The sequence below is a fragment of the Chrysochloris asiatica genome, unplaced genomic scaffold (genome assembly GCF_000296735.1).
Source record: "Chrysochloris asiatica unplaced genomic scaffold, ChrAsi1.0 scaffold00112, whole genome shotgun sequence".
NCBI lineage: Eukaryota > Metazoa > Chordata > Mammalia > Afrosoricida > Chrysochloridae > Chrysochloris > Chrysochloris asiatica.
Window position 1 is genome coordinate 9,155,751 of NW_006408630.1, and position 25,885 is coordinate 9,181,635.

At 36.0% G+C, this 25,885-nt stretch overlaps 2 protein-coding genes across 5 annotated transcripts in view; one reads left to right on the plus strand and one right to left on the minus strand.

Annotated features, from left to right (window-relative positions):
* Positions 1–25,885, plus strand: part of RAPGEF2 (Rap guanine nucleotide exchange factor (GEF) 2) — a 234,476-nt gene that overhangs the window by 178,681 nt on the left and 29,910 nt on the right. For both annotated transcript variants that reach the window (XM_006867928.1, XM_006867927.1), the window contains 9 exons: positions 1,991–2,168; positions 6,487–6,623; positions 8,893–9,051; positions 14,477–14,629; positions 14,936–15,100; positions 20,802–20,909; positions 21,000–21,203; positions 21,300–21,408; positions 22,159–22,405. In XM_006867928.1, coding sequence (XP_006867990.1) covers positions 1,991–2,168; positions 6,487–6,623; positions 8,893–9,051; positions 14,477–14,629; positions 14,936–15,100; positions 20,802–20,909; positions 21,000–21,203; positions 21,300–21,408; positions 22,159–22,405 — 1,460 coding nt within the window. The remainder of the gene's footprint in view (positions 1–1,990; positions 2,169–6,486; positions 6,624–8,892; positions 9,052–14,476; positions 14,630–14,935; positions 15,101–20,801; positions 20,910–20,999; positions 21,204–21,299; positions 21,409–22,158; positions 22,406–25,885) is intronic.
* LOC102828559 (succinate dehydrogenase [ubiquinone] cytochrome b small subunit, mitochondrial-like) lies at positions 18,239–18,709 on the minus strand. 3 transcript variants are annotated; one of them, XM_006867925.1, is made up of 2 exons: positions 18,654–18,709; positions 18,239–18,557 (listed from the first exon to the last, which is right to left on the minus strand). In XM_006867925.1, exons 1-2 carry the CDS (start codon positions 18,707–18,709, stop codon positions 18,239–18,241), a joined length of 375 nt encoding a protein of 124 aa, XP_006867987.1. The 3 variants fall into 3 exon arrangements, with proteins under 3 accessions (XP_006867987.1, XP_006867986.1, XP_006867988.1); XM_006867926.1 differs by having other exon boundaries at positions 18,316–18,404; positions 18,550–18,709; XM_006867924.1 differs by having other exon boundaries at positions 18,239–18,709.

Consider the following 25,885-nt stretch of genomic DNA (forward strand, 5'->3'; position numbering starts at 1 on the left):
TCTTTACATTGTGATGTAATACATACCAAAGACTGTGCTGTTTGATCTTCATCAGTAAATATTTTAAATCCTCTTCACTTTCAGTAAGCAAGGTTGTGTCATCTGCATATGGCAGATTGTTAATGAGTCTTCCTCCAATCTTGATGCCACATTTTTCTTCATAGAACCCAGATTCTCGAATTATTGGCTCAGCATACAGGTTGAATAAGTGTGGGGAAAGAATACAACCTTGTTGCACACCTTTTTTTAATTTTAAACCATTCCATGTTCCCATATTTTGTTCGAACAACTGCCTCTTGGTCCATGTACAGATTCCCGTGAGCACAATTAAGTGTTCCAGAATACTCATACTTCACAATGTTGTCCATAGTTTGTCATGAGCCACACATTCAAAACCCTTTGCATAGTCAATAAAGCACAGGTAAACATTTTTCTGATACTCTGTACTTTCAGCCAAAATCCAGCAGACATCAGCAATGATATCCCTCATTCCATGGCCGCTTATGAATCTTGCTTGAACATCTAGAAGTTCTTGTTCAATGTATGCTTGTAGCCATTTCTGTATTACCTTTAATAAAACTTTACGCGTATGGGATATCAAAGAGATTGTCCGATGATTTCCGCATTCCGTTGGGTCACCTCTCTTTGGAATGGGCACAAATGCTGATCTCTTCCAATCAGTCTGCCAGATAGTTGTCTTCCAAATTTCTTGGCATAGATGACTGAGTGCCTTCTGTGCTGCCTCACTTCCTTGTAAGATTTCCATTTTTATTCCATCAATTCCTGGTGCCCTGTTCTTTGCCAATTCCTTCAATGTACCTTGGACTTCCTCCCTCAGTATCATTGGCTCTTGATCATATGCTACCTCTTAAAATGGTTGAACATTAACCATTTCCTTTTGGTACAGTGACTGTGCGTATTCCTTCCATCTTCTCTTGATGCATTCCTCATCATTCAATAATTTCCCCAGAGAATCTTTCAATAATGAAAGTCGAGGCTTGAATTTTTTCTTCAGTTCTCCCAGCTTGAGAAATGCTGAGCATGTTCTCCCTTTTTGTTTTTCTGATTCCTGCTCTTTAAACATTTTGTTGTAATATTTCGCTTTATCTTCTCGAGCTGATCTTTGAAATTTTCTGTTCAGCTCTTGTACCTCGTAATTTCTTCCATTTGCTTTAGCATCGCTACACTGGAGAGCAAGTTTTAGTGTCTCTTCTGACATCCATTTTGACCTTTTCCTTCTCTGACAGACGAGTGGTGGTGGTACAAGTTAGTACGAGTTTATTTTGGTGCAAACTTTTTTGAAATCAGTTTATAGTTTTTTCTTAATACTCAGTTTCTGTGAACTTTTTGAAGAACTCTCAGTTTGAAATGTGATTGCTGATACAATCAACTCTGTTGATGAATGGGAAGAAAGACTATGTCCCCTGTAAGCATATCCTTTCTGACGCTCTTTGTCTATTTATAGTTCAGGTGTTCATTGGGTCATCCAACTAGTTCTCTTTGTTTTTCTTTGCTATTTATCAAGCTACCTTTGACTTACGTTTATTTTCCATAAAATCCCTTAATAGAGAAGAAGTAATTCAGCTTGCCTGGCATTAATAAATTCACATGTACTCTTATGGAGAAAAAATTGCTCAGAATTAATGCTCACCCTTAAACTCTTAACTTAAGCAATTCTTTTTGAAAAATGGGTAAAAGCAAATACTGTTGTTGTTGTTGTTGTTTTTCTGTTTAAAATGCCACATAGAAGCTAATATGCAATAAAGATTGCTGAGATAAAATCATTAATCCTGACCACTATTTAGTAGAAGATAAAGTCACTCATACTTTGTTGAAAGTGCCTCATACAGAAATATTTGTTGTTTGTCAAATACATCTAACCTATTTCACAATAATAGATATAACATAAAAATATTTATCTTTTTTGTACTCAAAACATTGATGTACTTAAAGCAGTTACTTAATTTTTGTTTGTTTGTTTGTTTTTAAGGCCACAGAAAGTGAGGCTGGTGATATGGACCTGAGTGGGTTGCCAGAAACTGCAGTGGATTCTGAGGATGACGATGATGAAGAAGACATTGAGAGGGCATCTGATCCTCTGATGAGTAGGGACATTGTGAGAGACTGTCTAGAGAAGGATCCAATTGATAGGACGGATGATGACATTGGTAAGTTTAAATGAGAAATATAAGAACAATTTTTAAAAATACATAGAGATAAAATGACCTATATAGAGAGCCTATGACTAGTAGATGGAGTCCTGGTGTGGCGATGACAATCATGACAATCTCCTTCTGAAAATCAGCCAGTGAAACCATATGGATCACAATGGTCTAATCCCATCATGCATCAGGTCTTCATGAGTTGGAGGCCATCTCAGTGGCAGCTAACAACAGGACTATTAGTTCTTAAAATGCCATTGATTTATTAGTTTCGTTTGTGTAAACAGTAGCATTTGCTGTAACAAATTTCGAGAAGTCTGTTTTATTTAGTCATTTACTGTAACTGTACAAATAATATTGTAAATGAAACTTAATAATAAAATCCTCCTTGTCTTCCACATAATCCCTTTCTTAGCTTAGTTTATGACAAACAACATGTACTCTGCATTAACCATTTCCAGATAATTAACCTCTAGATTTCTGCGACTATAAGGGATTTGACTGCTTCTCTGAGCCTCTCTCTTATTCCTCCTTATTTTCACCCATTTCCTCTTCTTGCCTCCATTTCCAGAGATATCTGGTGCTGCTTTTTCATGTGTCTTTTGAGAGCTCTAAAACATAAATTAGAAAGATTCTTAAGTTTCACCCCAGAAGGCTTACTTTGTTGTGTGTAATATCACGTTTATCCTATAAATAGTCTCAAAAATGTGTTTTATTCTCCTGTTCTCTTTATCCTTCCTGACTAAAAACAAACTTCATATATTTTAATCTCAAAGAAGGAAAATTATTTCCTCTTAATAATTAATTTTCCATCTTCAAGTAGAATCCTTTTTTTCCCCCCCAATTAAACATTGCTTATGAACATAGTCCTAGTGTGGCACTGTGGGATAATGCACTGGACCACAAGGTCAGTTTGAACTGCAAGATCAGTGGTTCAAATTCATCAGTCGCTCCTCAGAAACACTATACAGGGCTGCTGTGAGTTGGAACTGACTCGACAGCATTTAGCAACAACAAATGAATGGATTGATTTGAAACTTATTTTTTTATAATACATTTACACATTTCCTTGAATCTGCTCATTTAACAATTGTTTTGGAAAAAAATGCAGATTAGTAAAGTACGCGTGTATCCTGTCTGTCATTCCTGAAAATTGTTAGGTTTTATCTTCATATCTGAAAATACTTTTCTCCTTGAAATTTTGGGAAGCAGGAACTAAACTGATTCCTACAACTACAGTTTGTGTTTATATTGGCAGGTTGTCCTCCGGAAATGTTTGATTAATTCATACCTGTTAGTTGAGCTGAGAATGCCTGGTACATCATAGCCAATATCCTTCTTAATAATTTAAAAAGTCCAAATCAACCAGGGTTTTCTTACTTCTAGTTTTGTTTGGATTTTTAAACTGTAATTTGCAGAATTGAATTTCTGCTTTCATTAGATATCTTTTGCTTTGGAAATTCCCCTTTGTTCCTTTTCTTCTTGCTTTGCTTATATATAAAATTGTAAACATACATATTTTTTCTCATAGATTGATATTATTATGCTGCCAGTTTTAAGAAGATTCCTGGATTTTTCTCTAATAAGTCTAAGGTTCCAATTTAATTCGTCATATGATGCAGCAGTCATCTTGTTGTTGTTGTTACGTGCTGTCGAGTCATTCCCGACCCAAACCCTGTGTACGGTTTCTGAAGAGCAGCTTGTGAGCTTGAACCGCCAACCTTGCAGTTCAAACAGCTTTGCAGTCTGGCACATTAACCCACAGCACCACAGCAGTCATCTAGTTGCCCCTAAATTATTGAATTTTTTTTTTTTTCTTTTTTACTGAGTTGAAATGCCAACCTTATTGGATACTAAAATCTTACTATGTGTTTGTTTTTCTTCTATGAATTATGTGGACAAAGTCTGCAGAAGTATGACGACTAGATTTCTCTCTCTTTGGAAGCAAAGAACTTATAGGTTGATCACAGTATTTAAGTCATTACCATAACTGAGACAAGAGACATGTCTCCCATATTCAATCCCAGAGTCTGCAGAACACAGAGAGACTATACATAAACATTAAGTTCAAAAATACTAGCCAGTAAAGCCTAAATATATAGATGATTGGTTGAATATGTAAAATGTGTTTGTAGATCACTCACCTTTTTCCTTTTTACTGTAGCATGTGTGAAAGTTCACAGAACAAATTTATAGTCAACGATTCATGTGTATTTAGTTTCATGACATTGGTTGCAGTCTGTTCAGTATACCAACATTCTTCTCACTTCCACCTTGAGTTCCCTGGTTCCATTTGTCCTTCTTTGCTTTTCTGCCTCTTCCTCCCTTCTGAACTTTAATTTTGGGCAGATGCTGCCCTTTTGGTATTTTATGGTTTTATGCCTCCTTGGCGGTGTTACTCACTCTGTAGGCATGTCTACTTTTGGGCTGAAAGTTGATCCCTAGGGATGAATTCAGCTCCACACTCTTAAGGGTGTGTAAAGACCAGTTTTCAGGGTTCTGCCAGTTAATTAATGACTTTCTACTTGTTCTACACCTATTACCACTGCATGTCCATTCAGAATCTTCTATTGTCATACTTATTTTCAATTTAATTTTTGTTATTAATATATCTACATGAATCAGAACTTCAAATTATATTATAGTCAATATATTTACATGAATCAAAATTTCAATTTGTATAGAATAGAATCCACCATTCCTCTGTCAGTTTATGGTACTATGATGACTTTGCATGTTGCTGTGATTCTGGAAGCTGTGCCACTGGTATTTTAAATATCAGCAGGTCAGGTCACCCATAGTTTCAGCTGAGCTTCCAGACTAAGACAGACTAGGGAGAAGGAGAGTCATACTACTTCTGAGTGTGTAGCCACTGAAGACTTTATCAATAGCAGAAGAAAACTGTCAGATACAGTGCCAGAAGATGAAAGCATTATGAATAGCACCAGAATATTATCAGATACAGTGCTTAAGTAAATGATTTCTTCAGGTTCGAAAGCACTCAAAATACAATTTGGGGAAGAGCTGCCACCTCAAAGTAAGTTGACCTTAATGATGTGGGTGGAGTAAAGCTTTGGGGTCCTTCATTTGCTGATGGGTCACAACTCTAAACAGGGAGAAACACCTGCAAACATTCATTATTAATTGAAACTTGGAATGTATGAAGTATGAATCTAGGAAAATTAGAAGTTGTCAAAATGAAATGGCAGGCATAAAGATAGACATCCTAGGCATTGTTGTTGTTGTTAAAGTGCCATTGAGTCAGTTCCAACCCATAGTGACCCTCAAATATCTTTTAGTTCCCAAACTTAAAGAACATTTCAAAGGAACACAATTTGAATCCCTCAAAGATGCCAAATGGTCATTTTGACATGATGTAAGTCGAAGAGTGTATAATTCTTTGGGAGAGATAAGAAATGAAAAGCTGTATTCAGAAGTATTTAGACCTAGATGGAGGATATGACTGTAATCAATAAGTTTACGTTTTAAAAATTTTGTTTGATTAAGAGTTTCTGTGATTTTGAAGTAATACTTTTGACTTGTTCATTTGGATGTGTCTGTTTTCCATAGCATCACCAGTAGGAAGGGATTACTGTTGTGGGGCTGCGGGTTAATGCATTGGGCTACAAAGCTGGTTGAACCACAAGGTCAGCAGTTCAAGCTCATCAGCTGCTCCTTGGAAACCCTATACAGGGTTGCTATGGGTCCGAACCGATTTGACGGCACTTCACAACTACATACTCACACAAATGGAGTGAGTTTGATCACTCTTTCTTTTGGTTTGTTGTTGTTATTAAAGGCCATTGAGTCGGTTTGAACTGCCAACCTTGTGTTCACAGTTTAGTGTTAATCCTACAGCAACGACACCAGGAACCTGTGTGTGTATGTGCATGTATGTCATTCTGAGACATAAAAACTCGTATCTCAGTTTTCTAAATTCTACAAATGGTACAATTAACTTTCTGGTGAGTTATTAAAGCTCTGTTTTCTCTTTATTTCAGCCTTTGATAAAGCTTAATAAGATCACAGTAGAATTTTTTCATTTGAAATTTAATAGTTCCTTCAGTGTCATAAAATTCTAATTAAAATGTATGTTACTGTACCTGATGCAACAAAGAAATGTCACATGTCAACAGTGACAGACTTTTTGTGTCTCTGCAAGAAATTCAACTTGTGTTGAAAATACTTAAAATAATTATATTTATTGTAATAGGTAGAACTGTAGGACATTTAAAAAGATAGGACCTTAAAGGATTCCTTTTGAATACTTGTTATATATGCAAGTTACAGTTTTAATAATGATTTTTTTTTTTTTACTTTTCAGAGCAACTCTTAGAATTTATGCACCAGTTGCCTGCTTTTGCCAATATGACAATGTCGGTGAGACGAGAACTCTGTGCTGTGATGGTGTTTGCAGTGGTGGAAAGAGCAGGGACCATTGTGTTAAATGATGGCGAAGAGGTTAGTAAATGTTTCTACCACTCAAAAAGTTTCTGTTTTGAGAATCTGTCAACACAACAAATGACGAAAGCTGAATTCTTATTTCTTCCTTTTAAAATACCAACAGTAAGCATTGAATACATTGAAAATTATGTTATACTTGGTCTGCCAAACTATTCCAAATCTACAAGTTTTCCATTATTTATAGTATTTCGAATGATATTTATATTGATTTTGTGATATATTAACTTGTTAAAATTGTATTTTATTGTGTTTAAGATGAAAGTTACGTAGCAAATTAGGTTCCCATTTAACGATATATACAAAAGTGCTTCAGTGATGTTGGTTACATTTTTCACAGTGTGTCATCATTGTCTTTTATTCCATTCTCCTTTACTATTTCGAGTACTCTAGTTTCCCTGCCCTTTACTTTCTCTCTGCTTTAGAGTACATTTAACAATTTGGACTCATATAGATAATTTTTTAAAGGGGCTCATTACTCATAGGTGATATTCTTTGTTTTATGAGCAGATATGTTATTTCCCTAGAAAGTTACCTCAAGCATTAATTTCAATTTAATGACCTTAATTTTGGGGAATATACTTGTCTCAATTGGTCAAATAAATCTGGGCTTTATAAGAATTTGGGGATTTCCCCCCCTCCCCCCATTTCTGTCTTGTTCTTTAGCATCTATCTGTTTATTGTGGCTCTAATCAGAACAAGTGGTAGCCAGGCACCATGTAGTTCTGGTTTCAGGGTAGATGAGGTGGTGATTTATATACACTGTTAATCCTGTAGACTACATTCTTCTCTGAGTCTTTGGTTTCCTTCTTTACTTACTGTTCTGAATGAGCTGAATGAGTTATATCTTATATCACCTCTCTCTAACTTTTGTTAGCAAGACACTACTCAGTCGCTATGGGTCGGAATCGACTCGACGGCACTTAACAACAACAACTCACCACAATGTTGTTGTTGTTATTGTTAAGTGCCATCGAATCAACTCTGACCCATAGCTACCCTGTATAGGGTTTCCGAGGAGCGGCTGGTGGGCTTGAACCACTGACATTGTGATTCAAGCCACCCTTGCAGTCCAGTGCATTAACCCATGCAAAATATACTTTATGAACTATATTATGTCAGTTAGCTAAGTTGTCCTCCAGAACTGTGGTCCTAAGCCTTCAAACCCAGAAAACCAATCTTAGCAAGGTATTTGATCATGCCTAAGTATTCTCTATAATTGTGCAGTTCATTGCAAATATGAAGATGAAGGTGTGTATACATATCTGTATATACACCTGACTACCCACCAGCTGCTCCTTTGAAACGCTATATAGAGTCACTATGAGTCAGAACTGACTCGATGGCACTTAAAAACTTAATGATATATTAATTTTTAAGATTTTATGTCTTATGTGTTCTTTAATGTCTTTCATCACACCAAATGATAAACAAAGTAGGAGGATTCACATTTCCTGATTTTAAAACATACTATACAACAAATTGATACTGTGCAGTTAGGAATAGGGGAGGATATGGAATGTATGGCCAACTTCCTCTATGAACAATTGCCTCTTTTTCTGTGAGACCCGAAGAAATGGATGGTGCTAGGCTACCTGAACATTTTGATCAGAGATTCCATAGAAGAATAATGATCAAAGGAGAGGGTGGGTAGAATATATAACAGAATTTTAAGTTCTCATGGTATCCAGACTTTCTGGAGCCATGGAGGATGCCGTGAGATTATCTTTAAGCCTAAATCAAAAGTATCCCCTGAAGTTATGTTAAAACTGAATAACAGTTCAATGTAACCAGTAAAAGAGGTCTGCTTTGAGCATTATGCTCTCATTAGTTATATCTATATGAGGTCAGATATACATAAACAACTCAAAAGATTAGATAGGAAACTTAGGTAATTAATTTCTGTTAATCAGGGAAGAGTAATTCAGAAAATCAGTGAATGAGAATGCACAACTTGAATTTAACCATTGTCACTAAATTGTATAAGTAGAAATGCTGAATTGGTGTGTTTTCCATGTTTATTCTTAACAATAAAATAAAATTCAGAAACAAAGCAAAATGATACTCTGTATCATAGTGTATATAATGCTTGAGTTATTTCTTTGATCTTTGTAGTGAAATATCTGCAAAGCATTTGGGAGGGACTATTCTAGGACTTTGGGTTATAGAATAATAATAAATATAGTAAATATTTATTTTATAAATATCATTCAAAATAGCTTTATTTTCTGCTGTATCTTTTGTTTGTTTATTTTCTTTTAATGATTAGTTGGACTCCTGGTCAGTGATTCTGAATGGTTCTGTGGAAGTTACTTACCCAGATGGAAAAGCAGAGATATTATGTATGGGAAACAGTTTTGGTGTCTCTCCTACCATGGACAAAGAATACATGAAAGGAATAATGAGAACAAAGGTGGACGACTGCCAGGTATAGATTATCATTAAAGATGTATATTTTATTCTTAATATATAGGACATTTACATGAAGTCTGGAGAGATTTTTTGCTTCTATAAGCAGGTCATGTTTTATATGTATAAATATACTTTTAAGTAGAATTTTAAAATTTGCTGTTATCAGACCTACAAAATTAAAACCAGATATCCCTTAAAGTTGTTTTAACTTCACAGACATGTTCTTTAAAATTAATATGGTATTCAAATTTTTCCATCAGTAATTGTCTGTTTATCAAAAATTTAAGAGGTAAAATATACATCCTTTAAATAATTATAAATAGATTTACACAGTTGGTGCAGTTGTGCAGTGCTTTTATTTGAATAGTGCAAGGTAAAGTGTTAATTTTAGAAGATTTATAGAAATATGTCATAATGATGAATCAGTAGAAAGACTTGCTAGTAAAACAAAGTAATTACTAATAAAAAAGCACTTGATAGTAAAAGAGCTTAATAATGGACTGCTGGAAATATTAAGGCCAAATTTTATAAAATTAATTAGGTTTATTCAGTGGGTTACCTCTACTAGTAAAAAATAAATTTACTATTTGTTTATTAAATATTTATCATTTGTCTTATCTTTTTAAAAGTTTGTTCTTGAAAAGAAAAAAAGTGCTTTAAATAAACCAAAATATGTGTCTAGATTGTGGCCCTGTGGGTCAATGCACTGGACTGCAAGCTTAGTTAGAATTGCAAGGTTGGCAGTTCAAACTTTCCAGCCACTTCTCAGAAACCCTACACAGTGTCTGTATGAGTTAGAACCAAGTAGATGGAACTTAACAACAACAATGCAACAAGAGTAGTTGATGTTTTAAATTAATTGTATTTATTAGTCTACAATGTGAAAGACAATATAGCTTGTTCTAAAAGGACATACTTGAACTTATACAGTATTTAATTAATATAAAATGGAGTCCATCATTATATTTACATTCTTAAGTAGAGTATCAAAATAATTTTTCCTTGAACACAATCAAGGAGGGAAAATGACTGTGAATTCACTATTTTAAATGCGGGTGAATGTGCTGGACTACAAGGTCAGTTTGACCTGAAAGATTGGAGTTTCAAGCTCATCAACCACTCCTTGGAAACTATATGGGGTCACTATAAGTCAGAACTGACTTGACAGAAGTTAACAGCAAGACTGTTAGAAGATTATTCTAAATACACTCAATTCTCATGTATTTGGTATGACAAATCCATCGTCATACAGTTGATCTAACTCATAATGACCCGATAGGAAAGAGAACTGGTCCCTAGACCTAAAGCTATACAAGAGCAGACAACCTTCGTTGATTTGAACTGCTGATCTTGCAGTTAGAATCCTAGTGTGTAACATACACCACCAACCTGGCTCTGGGCATTTGGTATAATAGAGGAAAAGAAAATGGTAGATAAATCCCAAGGTCTTTATGTGACCTGAGAATGTTCATTTTAAAGGGTTCTGTGTCATATTTCAAGCCTCGCCTTTCATTATTGAAGGATTATCTGGGCAAATTATTGAATGATGCAGAAAGCATCAAAAGAAGATGGAAGAAATACACAGAGTCACTGGACCAAAAGGAAATGGTTGATGTTCAACCATTTCAAGAGGTACCATATGAACAAGAGCCAATGATCCTGAAGGAAGAAGTCCAAGGTGCATTGAAGGAATTGCCAAAGAACAAGGCATCAGGAACTGTTGGAATAAAAATGGAAATCTTTGAAGTGAGGCGGCACAGAAGGCACTCACTCATCTATGCCAAGAATTTTGGAAGACAACTATCTGGCCGACTGATTGAAAGACATCCATATTTATGCCCATTCCAAAGAGAGGTGACCCAACGGAATGCAGAAAGCATCGGACAATCTCTTTGATAGCCCATGCAAGTAAAGTTTTTTACTAAAGGTAATACAGAAACGGCTGCAAGCATACATTGACAGAGAACTTCCAGAGGTTCAAGCAGAATTCAGAAGGGGCTGTGGAACAAGGGATTATCATTGCTGATGTCTGATGGATCTTGGCTGAAAGCAAAGAATATCAGAAAGATGTTTACCTGTATTGCATTGACTACGCAAAGGCTTTCGATTGAGTGGATCATGACAAGCAATGGACAACATTGCGAAGTATGAGTATTCCTGAACACTTAATTGTGCTCATGAGGAATCTGTACATGGACCAAGAGGCAGTTGTTCAAACCGAATATGGGGAACACTGAATGATTTAAAATTAAGAAAGGTGTGTGACAGAGTTGTACTCTTTCACCATACTTATTCAACATGTATGCTGAGCACATAATCCGAGAAGCTGTTTTATATGAAGAAAAATGTGGCATCAGGATTGGAGGAAGACTCATTAACAACCTGCAATGTGCAGATGATACAGCCTTGCTTGCTGAAAGTGAAGAGGACTTAAAATATTTACTGATGAAGATCAAAGACCACAAAGCCTTTGGTATGGATTACATCTCAATGTAAAGAAAACAGAAATCCTCACAACTGGACCAAAAAACAACATTCTCCTCAGTGGAGAAAAGATTGAAGTTGTCAAGAACTTCATTCTTCTTGGATCAGCTATCAACACTCATGGAAGCAGCAGTCAAGAAATCAAACAATGTAATGCATTAGGCAAAGTCTGCTTCATAAGACCTTTTTAAAGGGTTAGCTGGACAGTGAATAAGGATGACCGAAGAAGAATTGATGCATTGACTTAAGGTGTTGAGAAGAATATTGAAAGTGCCATGGGTTGCCAAAAGAACCAACAAATCTGTGTTGGAAGAAGTGCAGCCAGAGTGCTCCTTGGAGGCCAAGAAGGCCAAATTTCATCTCTCATACTTCAGAGAATCATACTGTACTTTATTCATAAAATGGCATCCATAAGTTTGTAATACTCTACTTATTAGCACATTGAAGAAGCACTGTTGCTTATACTTAACACTTACTATCCTAACTTCCAGTAGTTCCAAAAATAAATATTGTATAATGTGGAGCTGTAGGATCAACACTGAGCTGCAAATCCCAAGGTTGGCAGTTCAAACCTACCAGCTACTCCTCAGAAACCTTATACAGGATCAGTGACACTTAACAACAGCATATGTGATTTAAACAAACAAACAAACAAACAAAAAATTGAGCATATGTTAGGTCTAAGGACAAAGTAGTGAGTGGATCAGATTTAGCATTGATTTCTATTCACTGGGGTTCCATGGTATGTTGAAGGCTATGTTTTGTTGTGGATCCCTCCTTTGTCTGCCATTGTCTGCAATGTCAGTTCTTAGTCCATAGTTTGATTTGAAAGACAAAGGTATAAACATCCTATGGAACCAGGCAATTGGTTGTTTTCCATTCCCCATATACACCTCTTTCTTTTCTTTTTTCCTTCTCCTATTCCTTTTTCCTTCCCTCTTCCTCTTCCTCTCCCCTTTACTCCTCTCCCTTTTTTTCCTTCTCCACTGCCTGTGTCTTAGGCCTGCCAGTGACTCCCCAGGCATTGCTTAGTCCTGCCATACACCCTTCAATGGGAATTGAACACTTGGATACCTATGTGAACAATTAGGTATGAATTTCCCTTACAGACTGCAAAGTACCAGGTTAATTAGAGCTAACCTTTTAGGATAAATCTATGTTAGATTTACCTTTTCCTGGGATCTTAGGAGTTAATGACACTTTTAAGTAATTTTGCCAAGGATAAACTAAAAGTTGACTGTACTGTTTGTTGATTGAAGTCTAACTATGCTTCATTCTTTTAACGGTCTATACTGTTTCCAAGTTAAATATAAGTTATGGTATCATTTACCCAAAGGAAAATAATTCATTGAGTTAAATTGCCACTAGCCTTTTAAAATTTAATCATGTTTGAATGTTTATTTCATATTAGAGTGCAAAGATCATGCAATACTTTTCATGGGTTAACACCTCTCTGAAAGTGTATGCTAGTTGCCATTGAATCAATTCTGAGTCCTGGCAGCTTCATCTGTATCAGAGCATAACTGTGCTCCATAGGGTTTTCAGGGTCTAGTTTTTCAGAAGTAGGCCTTTTTTTCCCAAGATACGTTTGAGTGGACTCAGCATCCTCCCTTTGGCTAATAGCCTAGTGCATTCGCCATTTACACCACCCAGGGACTCTGATATAAGCTCACTAAAACAGTTATACACTTAATTCACAAATTTCAATTGCTTTCACACTAGTTAAAATTAACTATATTTTACTTGTGATTTTCACATCAGATTTATAAATTTATTAAAGCAAAATAAATCTGCTAACATAAAAATTAGATAAAATTTCAACAAAATTTATTCAATTGAACGTAGTAGAAAGTTTGAGATTTGTTTGTTTCGTTTTTTTTCTGGCCTGCTTGCTGTTTTCTGTTTGCCACAGAAGAAATGTCAAAATGTCTACGAGACACAGCAATTTCAAATTAAGTGTATCCTAATTTCAGTAATTCCTTAGTCAATAAAATGCATTTTAATATATTTCTCTTCAAAAAGCATTTAGTATAATCCATATAATTTTTTTAAAATTCAATTGTGTGTTTCTTCTTTCAGAAAACAAGTCGGAAAATGATTTTATTGTCTTCTCTGAAACTGAATGTAAGGGAGTGGGGGAGCTGAATATAAGAAAGAAAACCTAAAATTATTTGGCCATGAAAACTTTCTAAATTAGCTTAATATTTATGCATATATGGGGACCAATTATGCTGCACTGTAAAAAGAAAAAAATAATCTTTTGAGACAGATGATTGTCAATGTTACTACAGTGTGTTGGTGATTTTAGTTGTTTTTTATATTGCAATACGCTGCTTCTTGAGTATGAACTACTGGTAGTTTTCCATAAACCCTCAGTTTTCACATTAGGGATGATGGTAGAGTAATTGCTTGATATGTATATTTCTGGCAGCTTTTTGTTTAGGATCAAGGATTACTTTAATACCAGTTATAGGAATAAAGATTTGAACTAAAGCAAGTATGTGACTTGTTTTCATCCTTATTTGAACAGACTTCTTAAAATTAGTATCTTTGAATTTCAGTATCTTTCATTAAAGTCATTTTTATATCATTTTTAAATTATTGCTTTTAAAGTCTTTTCTCATGTAACTGTCAGATCAAGCATAAGAAAAGGACTCTTCTAATTTTTTCCTTTTTAAAAAATTATTAAGATTTTGAATATAAACTGCATACAAATATTCTAAAAGTAAAACTTTTCTTGTTCAAGGAAGAAATTGATGTTAAAAAAGGTGAAAAATATGATTAAACTTCATTACTGCACTCATTTAGAAAGTATGGGGAAGACATAGAAAAATGTCAATGATAAATAATTTAAGCACTGAATTATTAGTACTGCTAGATCTTGTGCAAGTACTTTATCATTAACATGTGACTGGGTTTTTTTTCTTCTTCTTCTTTTTTCTTTTTCTTTTTTGCAGTTTGTCTGCATAGCACAGCAAGATTACTGCCGTATTCTCAACCAAGTAGAAAAGAACATGCAAAAAGTCGAAGAGGAAGGAGAGATTGTTATGGTGAAAGAACACCGGGAACTTGATAGAACTGGCACAAGAAAGGGGCACATTGTCATCAAGGTAAACAACAAACCTCCCCTCCTCATGGCAAGGAATTTTTTTGGAAGTATCATTTATAGCAATTTAGCATTATCTTCTTAAGACATTCAAAAATTTTCAATAGCAATATTGTGGGTTTATTTTAACGTTTTAAAACATAACATCTCTTCAAATTTATCAGTTATTAGAAAATCTAAATTTCTCATTGAACAAAATTTTTATTATTATGCATTCCTGCCCAGTTGGTTTTATGTTGAAAATCTGAAATCTAGATACCATATAAATGTTGTTTATGCAGGGTAATGATTTAATCTTTGTTTGTTACAGGGTACCTCAGAAAGATTAACAATGCATTTGGTGGAAGAGCATTCGGTGGTAGATCCAACATTCATAGAAGATTTTCTGTTGACTTATAGGACTTTTCTTTCTAGCCCAATGGAAGTGGGCAAAAAGTTGTTGGAGTGGTTTAATGACCCGAGCCTCAGGGATAAGGTTAGAAGTATATTCTATTTTAGCACATAAATATGAAATATTAAGACGTAAACTTAAAGATACTCATATATGCATTTGTAACACCAGTTATGTTCAAATTAAATTAATAGAAAAACATAATGTTTAGGATTATATACTTTTTTAAAAAAATGTTTTTATTGTGAATTGAGTAAAAATTTACAGGGTATATCATCAGTTTTATGTTCAACAAATCACATACCTTTTTTCATTACAATGATTATAATCTCCTCCATGTACCATCAGTTAACAGTGTTTCTTTTCATTTTAGCATGGTTTTTTTTTTGTTGTTGTTGGTTTGTTTTTTTAAACACTAAGGCATAGATAGTAATTTACAACACCAAAGGGCACATTCTGCAAGTCTGCCTCCTGGCCACCAGCTCTCGGACTATATACTTTTAAGCAAAAACAAAAGAAAAAAAATTCTTGTTATAGGTTTTAAGTTAAGCCCTAGAAATGGTTTATTTTCATGCAAAGGCAAGTAAATTAGCCACCAAATGTTTAAATTTTTAATCAAGAACATGTTAAAACACAATTCACCTGTGAACTTTCTGGTTTGGTGTAGATAGTGTTACTAGATAAAAGTTATTAGTGCTTAAATAGGCACCAAAACAGTATCTCTTCACAATTCTAAATGGCTGGCTATTGTTGTTAAGTGGCATCCAGTCAATTCTGATTCTTATATATAGGGTTTCTGAAGAGCACCTGGTGGGTTTGAACTGCTAACCATGTGGTTAGAAGTCCTGTGTTCATCCTACAGTGCCACACCAGGGCACCATCAATGGCTGCTGGTAGTGGTGGTGGTTATGTACCATGAAGTCAGTTCTGACACATAGCAACCTTGTATAGGGCTTCTATAAATCTTTACAGGAGCAGAAAGCTTTATCTTCCTCTCATGGAACAGCAGGAAGTTTTGAATTACTGACCTTGTGGTTAACAACCCAACTTGAAACCACTATGCTACCAGAACTCCTTTCAGTGGCTGGTGGTGGTGGTGGTTACATGCCATGGACTCAGTTCCAACTCACAGTGACCCTGCATAGGGTTTCTGAGGTTGTACATCTGTACAGGAGCAGAAAGTCTCATCTTTCTCCTGTGGAACAGCTGGTAGTTTACAACTGCTGACCTTGAGGTTAGCAGCCTATACTTAGCAGCTCTTGTGAGGTTGGTTAAAGCTAAATTGGATGATAAGCTATGCCATTTTCATAATCGTGAGCATTTTGACTATGTATTGCATTAAGCAATCAGCTGCACAAAACCTTTTAAAAGTGTTGAAGAGCAAAGATGTCAGCTTGAGGGCTAAGGTGCGCCTGACCCAAGCTATGGTGTTTTCAGTAGCCTCATATGCATGCGAAAGCTGGAGAGCGAATAAGGAAGACCGTAGAAGAATTGATGCCTTTGAGTTATGGTGTTGGAGGAGAATATTGAAAGTGCCATGGACTGCTAAAAGAACCAATAGATCCATTTTGGAAAAAGTGCAGCCAGAGTGCCCCTTGGAGGCCACGATGGCCAAACTTGGTCTCTCATACTGTGGACATATTGTCAGGAGGTACCAGTCGTTGAAGAAGGATATCATGTTTGGTAAGGTGGAGGGTCAGAGAAAAAGAGGAAGCCCCCCAACGAGATGGATTGGCCAAGTGGCAGCATCAGTGGACTCAAGCGTGGCAATAATAGTGAGGTTGGCCCAGGATCGGGCAGTGTTTTGTTCTGCTATGCATAGGCCACTATGGGTTGGTACCAACTCGATGGCATCTAACAACAAGCACTTTGATAGCTCACTATACTCCATACTGATTTATTTTTTTCCAAGTAACTGTCTAAGATGCATTAACAGACTTGGGAGAGTAAGTATATGAAAATCCAGAACACAAGATTGAAAATGAAGAGCCCCAAACTCTTGGGCTGGTTTTGAGAGTAATCCTTTTCATTTAATCTTTTCTTCTGAAATAAATACTAACCTCCTTTTGAGGTTTCTTTTAGGATGAAATGAAGCAATACAAGTTTTATATTTAGTGCCTGGCTTATAATAAACACTTGTTATTATTTTTTGTTAGTTCCAACTCAAAGCCACTCTTTATAGTATTTCTGAGGCTTTAAATCGTTACAGGGCAGGAAAGGCTCATCGTTCTCCCGCCCGAAGCAGCTGGTGGACTTGAGCCACCAACCTTGTGGTTTGCAGTTAACACATCTAAAATATTGTCTGCTATTGTTGATGGTGGTTGTTGGTTGGTATTAGTGTTACGATTTATGAATCTTGTTTTTCTCATCCGTAAACTGTCTGATAACTACAAAATTATAATCTATGATAAAGTCATATGTTATACATAGTTTTTTTGTTTTTTGTTTTTTTTATGCATCGTTTTATTTTTTAATTTTTTGTTTTCGTAGAATACATTTTCACATTAGAGATGCCCAAAGTAAGAAAATAGCGGTTTGTTACTTTTCAGTTTTATATTTATAGGCAGATTATTTAAGGACATTTGAAGGATATGTCTCAGTTTGCAATCTATATTTTAATACATCTACAAGGAATGGAGCTTCTCTGTATTCAAACATTCTCCAAGCTTTACCTCCTAAAATTCAGAAATTAGTGAGACATTTCCTCATTTTAAAGTTTCACTAGAACATGTAACTAAACATCAACAGAAGAGCATAAAAAAACAGAGGAGGATGTTTCCAAAATCTTAAGACAGTTATAATTTTCTGCAAAATCTTTACTTTTGAGTTAACAGACATTCCCATTATCCATCATTCCTAGAACATATATCGAAGGGTATGATCGTAATATGCTGATATTAACAAATTGAATTCCCATTAAGAGATTGACAAATTAAAAGGTACAAGCTCATACAATGTTTTGTCACACTGTGAGTCTTCTAAAAAGCTAGGAGACAATCCCATTATCTCCCCAGAATATGGAAGGCAGCCTCACTATTCTGTGAATATTAATTCCTCTCAAACCTTTTCCTCCAAGATTAAATTGTGAAAAGAACCAAGTGATTAGACGAGGGTTGTCTCACCAATGGACATCTGTTATTTCCTCCTTACTGATAGTTGAACGGGGTGACAGAACAGAGGCAGAGAGGTGGACAATCATTTTTTAAGGGACTAAGTCAAAAGTCAGAGCTTCCACAGCATGGCCACAGCTTTGCAGATGCTGACATCGTGATAGTTGAAATAGCACAGGCCAGCAAAGGTTAGAGCCGAGAGTGCCAGAAGGCCAGCCTTGGCAGCTTTCTGGGGTGCATCCTCATGGACATAGTCAGTAACAACCTGTCCCATGCCCCAGTGACCATGGATAGTGAGAACTGCAGCTAAAGAGTAGTCCATCGCAGAGCAAGGATTCAAATAAGCAGCTGGAAGCAGACCCAGGAGCAAAACACTGACAACCCTTTCACCAGTCCAGTGGAGAGATGCAGCCTTGGAACCAGAACAGTGGCTGGGGGACAGGTGAACGTGCTGCACTCCTGGAGTAGACCGGTCCTGGAGAAATGCTGAGGCAAGAGCAGGTCTGATCACTGGAGTTCGGAGGAACAGAGCTCGATCTCCTTGAGCACCGCAGACAACACCCAGCCTCCAGACCACCGCCATGTCTGTCCTTAGGGCTCTATACATAGATGTTTTGATGAAGATGATCTTTCTCAGTTTCCTAAATTTTAAAATTGAGCAAAAGTGATAATAATTGACACAATTAACATAAATATGAAGCTTGGCTCTTTAAGTGCCTAATTAGGTTATATACTGTGATTTGTTAAAATTCACTACAATATAACCTTGTTTCTTTAATACTAAGTGAACATGTTTTGACTTTGATGAATGATACTGGTAAATGTTTGAAACAGTTCTGCAGACAATTTCTTTCATCTTGTCATTCAAAATTTAGAATATTAAACTCTGATATATACATATATGGAGTCCTGTTTTGGCGCTGAAGGATAACCGCTGGACCATAATGTCGGCAGTTCAAATTCACCAGCTGCTCCTAGTTAACCCTATACAGGGTCACTATGAGTCCAAATCAAATCAACAGTGCTTAACAACAGCAACATATACCTATACATACACACAAAATGGGGCTTCAGAAAGTTCATGGAAAAGTGGAATTACTGTTCCACAAACCTTTCGAAAAGCCCTGTGTGTGTTTGTAAATAATAAAATAAAATGGTAACTTTGATATTTAAAGGTGTAATTATGTTCATTTTATTCAGTATAGTTTTACTGAGGATTTGCTGTGTGCCAGGCATAGTGATAAGGTACATAATAGATGAAAGTTAATAATAATAAAATAGTCACCAAGGTAACATTTCATTGCAGTTATCAATGACTGGTTGTTATTGTTAAGTGTCGTCGAGTCAGTTCTGACTCATAGTGACCCTGAATTAGGGTTGCCAAGAAGTGACTGATGGGTTTGAACTGCCAACCTTATGGATAGCAGTCTAGTGCTTATCCTACAGTACCACACCAGGACTTCATCAAGGCTTGTAGGTACATTTAGTACATAATAGACAAAGGACTCCTGCTGTGGCACTGTAACATCAGCACCAGACTGCAATCCACAGGTCGACAGTTCAAACCCATCAGCTGCTACTTGGAAACCCTTGACAAGGTTGCTATGAGTCGGAATCAACTCAGTCGCACCTAACGGCAACAAAAGACAAAGTTTAGAACACGATAAGGTTGGCCTCATGAAACTTACATTAATGAACATTGTGCTGTTGTTGTTGTGTGCCGTGGAGTCGGTTCCAACTCATAGCGACCCTGTACAGGCTTTCCGAGGCTGTTAATCTTTATGGGAGCAGAACGCCTCATCTTTCTCCCGCGGAGCAGCTGGTAGTTTCGAACTGCTGACCTTGCGGTTCGCAGCCCAATTTGTAACCACCACGCTACCAGAGCTCCTTGAACACTGTGCAGTCCTCACAAATTTGCATACTTGTGTGTGTATGTATTGGTCTGTATGAGGCTGTGTGTGAAAACACGTGTGCAGAGTAGGAAAAAGCTACTGTTTCTCCTGGAGAACTGTAGGCATTGAAAACCTCCTGAAACTTTTATGTTAGCCTGTTGTTGTTGTTGTTGTTGTTGTTGTTGTTGTCAGGTGCCATCGAGTCAGAACCGACTCATAGCGACCCCATGCACAGCAGAATGAAACAATGTCCGATCCTGGGCCAACCTCACTATCACTGCCACACTTGCCACCATCAATGATGCCACCTGGCTGATCCATCTCATTGGGGGGTCTTCCTCTTTTTCTCTGACCCTCCATCTTACCCAGCATGACATCCTTCTCCAGTGACTGTTCCCTCCTGACAATATGTCCAAAGTATGAGAGACGAAGCTTAGCCATCCTGGCCTCCAAGGAGCACTCTGGCTGCACCTCTTCCAACACAGATCTGTTGGTTCTTTTGGCAGCCCATGGCACTTTCAATATTCTCCTACAAATTTTAGCCAGTAACATTTATCTGTTCCCTGCTCTCCTTTTCTATAACCAGTTCCCTTGCATATCTCCTTAAGTTTAATACCGTGCATTCCCTTTATGTATTATGTTCTTGTACCTTTATTTTTTAGTTTATTTTCTTCAGTATTAATAGGCATATTATCTGAAAGTTAGATTCTTTTAAAAACAATTTTAATTGCAGGTTTTTCTCATTAAAGAGTAGAGAACTTACTGAAAATAACTGATTTTCAGGTTACACGGGTAGTATTACTGTGGGTGAATAATCACTTCAATGACTTCGAAGGAGATCCTGCAATGACTCGATTTCTAGAAGAATTTGAAAATAATCTGGAAAGAGAGGTAATTGTGATTTTAAAATAAAAGATTGACTTCAGTTCATTTTAATAAGCCTGTCTTTGTGTTGAAACCACTTCCTTTGAACTTTTGTAGAAAATGGGTGGACATCTGAGGCTGTTAAATATTGCATGTGCAGCTAAAGCAAAAAGAAGATTGATGACTTTAACAAAACCCGCCCGAGAAGCTCCTTTACCTTTCATCTTACTTGGAGGCTCAGAGAAGGGATTTGGAATCTTTGTTGACAGTGTAGATTCAGGTAGCAAAGCCACTGAAGCAGGCTTAAAACGTGGGGATCAGGTATGATATTCTTAAAATCAGAATTTAAGTATAAATATTGGTGTATTTTTCCTACAGTCAAATATACTGAAATTAATTGTATTATTCTATTTTTAGATACTAGAAGTAAATGGTCAAAACTTTGAAAATATTCAGCTTTCAAAAGCCATGGAAATTCTTAGAAATAATACACATTTATCTATCACTGTGAAAACCAACCTATTTGGTAAGTATTTTCTCATATCTTTACTTTTCTCCTTTTTATCCTGTTTATTTCTTTTACATTTAGGCCTTATCATACAATAAGTCATTTGAACATCTTCAGTGAACATCTGCGAATGATAACATCAGCACATTGCATGCTGCAACATTGTATGTAGTGATGTTGTTGTCAAGTCAATTCTGACTCAGCAATCTGTATAGGGTTTCCAAGTTGCGTAGTAGATGGTAGGTTTGAACCACTGACATTGTAGCTAGAAGTCAGTTGCTTATTGTATAGCGTCACACCAGGAGTGCATATATTTAATGTAAACACATTATTAATGATAAGATGTATCAAAAAACTTAAAAGAACAGGGTGTCATAAATGTGGATAATCAGAACACAAATTCATTGTAAGTTGAGGCTAACTATAAAGACTTTAAAATTAGATATAAGTAAGAATCTACTAACTTATTTAAATATCCTACAAATAATTTTCTGTGATTTTATTGATAAATTTTGGTAATGCTTAATTTTATAGACCAGGAACTAAGTTGCTGTGTGTTGTTTTTATTTTTGTTTTTTTATTCTAAACGGAAGTTACAGTGCATTCATGTAATTTAAAAAAAATTCTATGTCATTTATTCAATAGAGTGGTATTTTGTACAGAATTATAATTATGGTTGCTGAAATCTGTGTTTTATAATTGCCTTTTGTATAGTTCTCTTATAACTGGCATTTTGTGATCTTTATTCTTTTTTTTTGTTCTTTTTAGTATTTAAAGAACTTCTAACGAGATTATCAGAAGAGAAAAGAAACGGTGCCCCCCACCTCCCTAAAATTGGAGACATCAAAAAGGCCAGTCGCTACTCCATTCCAGATCTTGCTGTAGATGTAGAACAGGTGATAGGACTTGAAAAAGTAAATAAAAAAAGTAAAGCCAATACTGTTGGAGGTCGAAACAAACTAAAAAAGATACTTGACAAGACTCGGATCAGTATCTTGCCACAGAAACCATACAAGTAAGTGTTTATGTAAATTTTCCTTGTGTTATTTTATAATGTATTAAAACTCTTTTGGCATGATATGTGAAGGTAGTGATATAAATTATGTTTTCATTATGCGTCCAATAAATATTTTATTGTAAATTCTTCTAAAACAGGGCCAAGCTGTCTTAGAATCAATATTTAACAGACTTGACAGCATTTGACAACAAGTTTGTTTTTATCTCATGTATGTCACTTACCTGTTCACCCTCAAACTTCATTAAAAAAAGGATGGTACTTCCTCATATGAGGGATTTTTTTACCCCATTTGGATTTTTTTTAAGAACCTCCTGTCATCAGTATTGCTTTTGCTACAGTGTCTTTGTTTTGGGGTATCTTCTCTACCATCAGCATCAACTCTGTGTGAACCAAGTAACTGCTTTTTCTTGTTGGCACTTTTTATCCCTCCCATTCTCTTTATCCCCTTCTTTCTTCTCACTTCTATTTTCAGGTATTTAACTTTTGCCCAGACATCACCAACTGGTCAAAGAATTCCATTCTTTCCACAGAGTAGACTTTTCAGTTACAATATCAGCTGCATTCATGACTCCGTCTTGGTTATTTATTTATGCCAGGGACTTAGATGGAGTTGCAGGTGTCCCTTACAGTTTTTGATCTTTGCTGATTTGCTTACTTGCCATCAATGAGATTATTTTAATGTAAAATTACATTAGTGTGCCAGGTTAAATTATTGACCTTCCTTAAGCTACAAGGAAGACCAGTTAATACCACTGTTATTCAAATTTACACACCAAACACCAAATCCAGTGATGATGAAATTGAATAATTCTACCAGTTTTTTCAGTCTGAAATTTATAAACCATGCAATCAAGATGTACTGATAATTACCGACAATTGGAATGCAAAAATTGGAAACGGAGAATCAGTTGTTGGAAAATACGGCTTTGGTGATAGAAACTATGCTGGCGATTGCATGGTAGAATTTTGCAAAACCAATGATTTATTTACTGCAAATACCTTTTTTAAACAACATGAAAGATGGCTATATACATGGACCTCACTGGAGGGAATATACAGAAATCCAGTTGACTACATCTGTGGATGGAAAAGCTCCATATCTTCAGTCAGAACAATGCCAGGGTCAGCCTGTATAACAAACCATTAATTGTTCCTTTGTAAGTTCAGGCTAAAACTGAAGAAAATTACAATAAGTCAGTGAGAATCAAAATGTGACCTAGACTATATTCCACGTGAATTTAGAGATCATCTCAAGAACAGATGCTCAGTAGTTGATGCTCAACCACTTTAAGAGGTAAAAAATGATCAAGCTCTGATAGCATAGTGGTTACGAATCGGGCTGTGAACCTTAAGGTCAGCAGTTCGAAACTACCAGCTGTTCTGCGGGAGAAAGATGAGGCGTTCTGCTCCCGTAAAGATTTATAGCCTTGGAAACACTGTACAGAGTCGCTGTGAATCGGTTCCAACTCCATGGCATATAACCACCGCCACCACCATATGATCAAGAGCCAATGATACTGAAGGAAGAAGTCCAAGTTTCACTGAAGCCATTGGCACAGAACAAGGCTCTGAGAATTGATGGAATACAAATTTACATCTTTCAACAAAGTATTTGGGCACTGGAGGCATTCACCCATCTATTCCAAGAAACTTGGCCAACTGACTGGAAGAAATCCATACTTGTGCCCATTCCAAAGATAGGTGACCCTATGGAATTCAGAAATCATCGTACAATATCATTAATATCTCATACAAGTTATATTTTGTACAAGATAATTCAGAAATAACTACAACAGTATAGGATACTGCCAGAATTCCAAGCCAGATTTAGACAAGGGATATCACTGCTGATGTCACATGGATCTTGGCTGAAAGCAGACAATACCAGAAATATGTTTACCTGTGCTTTATTGACTATGCAAAGGCTTTTGTGTCAATCATGACAAGCTATGTATGGGCAACATTGCGAAGAATGATAATTCTGGAACATTTAATTGTGCTCATGAGGAACCTGTACAAGGAAGGACCAAGAGGTAGTCATTCGAACAGAACAACAATGGTGTAAAATCAGGAAAGGTGTGTGCCAGGGTTGTATTCTTTCACCATACTTATTCAATCTGTATGCTGAGCAAATCATTCAAGAAACGATTATATTAAGGAAAACATGGCGTCAAAATTGGAGGAAGACTCATTAACAACCTATGATATAAAGATGATACAACCTTTGCTTGCTGAAAGCAAAGAGGACTTAAAGTAGTTACTGATGAAGATCAAAGACCACTGCCAACCTGCGGTTCAAACCAACTTTGCAGTTCAGCACATAAACCGTTAGTACCACACTAGGACTCCTAGATGGTGTGTCAGTGAAAAAGAGAAAGACCCCCAACTAAATGGATTGGCACAGGGCTCAAGCATTTCAGTGATTTTAAGGTTGACTCATGATAGGGCAGTGTTTTGGTTTGCTGTGCATAAAGTCACTGAGTCAGTACTGACTGGACACACCTAAAAAGAACAGCAACTGAGAAACAGAAGTTAAACTCCTTTAGGATTTTTAGTTTTTTATTTAAATAAAAAATTTCATATGCATATAAAAAATGAGTTACAAATAACATTGTTTATGGGTTTTGTGTCCAACTTGTGTTGTGAAATGATTGGTAATTTTATATTAGCTGAAGGCAATTCCTTAAACAGAGTGCTGAATATAAGCAATGGATATGTTTTATTTATAGACTCCAAGACTATGTTTATATTGAGTAAGTTCTTAAAAAAGACTTAAATGTTTGGTAAATGTGAGACCTAATGGCAGTAACGGAAAATATAATCAATTTTTAAAGTGTTTCTCCTTGAAAATAACTTACTTTTTTAAATAGGTTAAAAGATAAATTACCTAAATGTTCAATTATTAGTAGCTCAATAACAAAAATAGATTTTAGAGTCATATTTCGCAATGAAGTAAATATGAACCTTAAAATTAAAAAAAAAAAAGCATGATCCTGTCAGGTATTAATAGAACTGTGATATGTAAGAACTGGAATGATGCCATCCATCCACAGTGTAAGACGCTGGTAAGGAACATAGTATGAGAATATTATGTATACAGAGATTATATCCATTGTGTATTTAGAAAGATATTCAAAGGCTATATATAGAGAAAGGTTAGCATGAAAGTAATTGTTGTTATTGTTAAGAGCTGTTGAGTCGGTTTCGACCCATAGCTACCCTGTATAGGGTTTCCAAGGAGCCACTGGTGAACTTGAACCACTGACCTTGCAGTTCAAATGGCTTTGCAGTCTGGCACATAAACCTATAACGCCACACCAGAACTCCATGAAAATAATTAGATGTGTTGATTTTAAAGCACTAGGCACATTTTAAATAATTTGCCTTTGAGGTAGTAGCCAGAGCATCAAAAGACAAAGTAATGGATAGGTGGGGCCTCGTAAAAATTAAACACTTTTTTCCATCAAAGGCTTTATC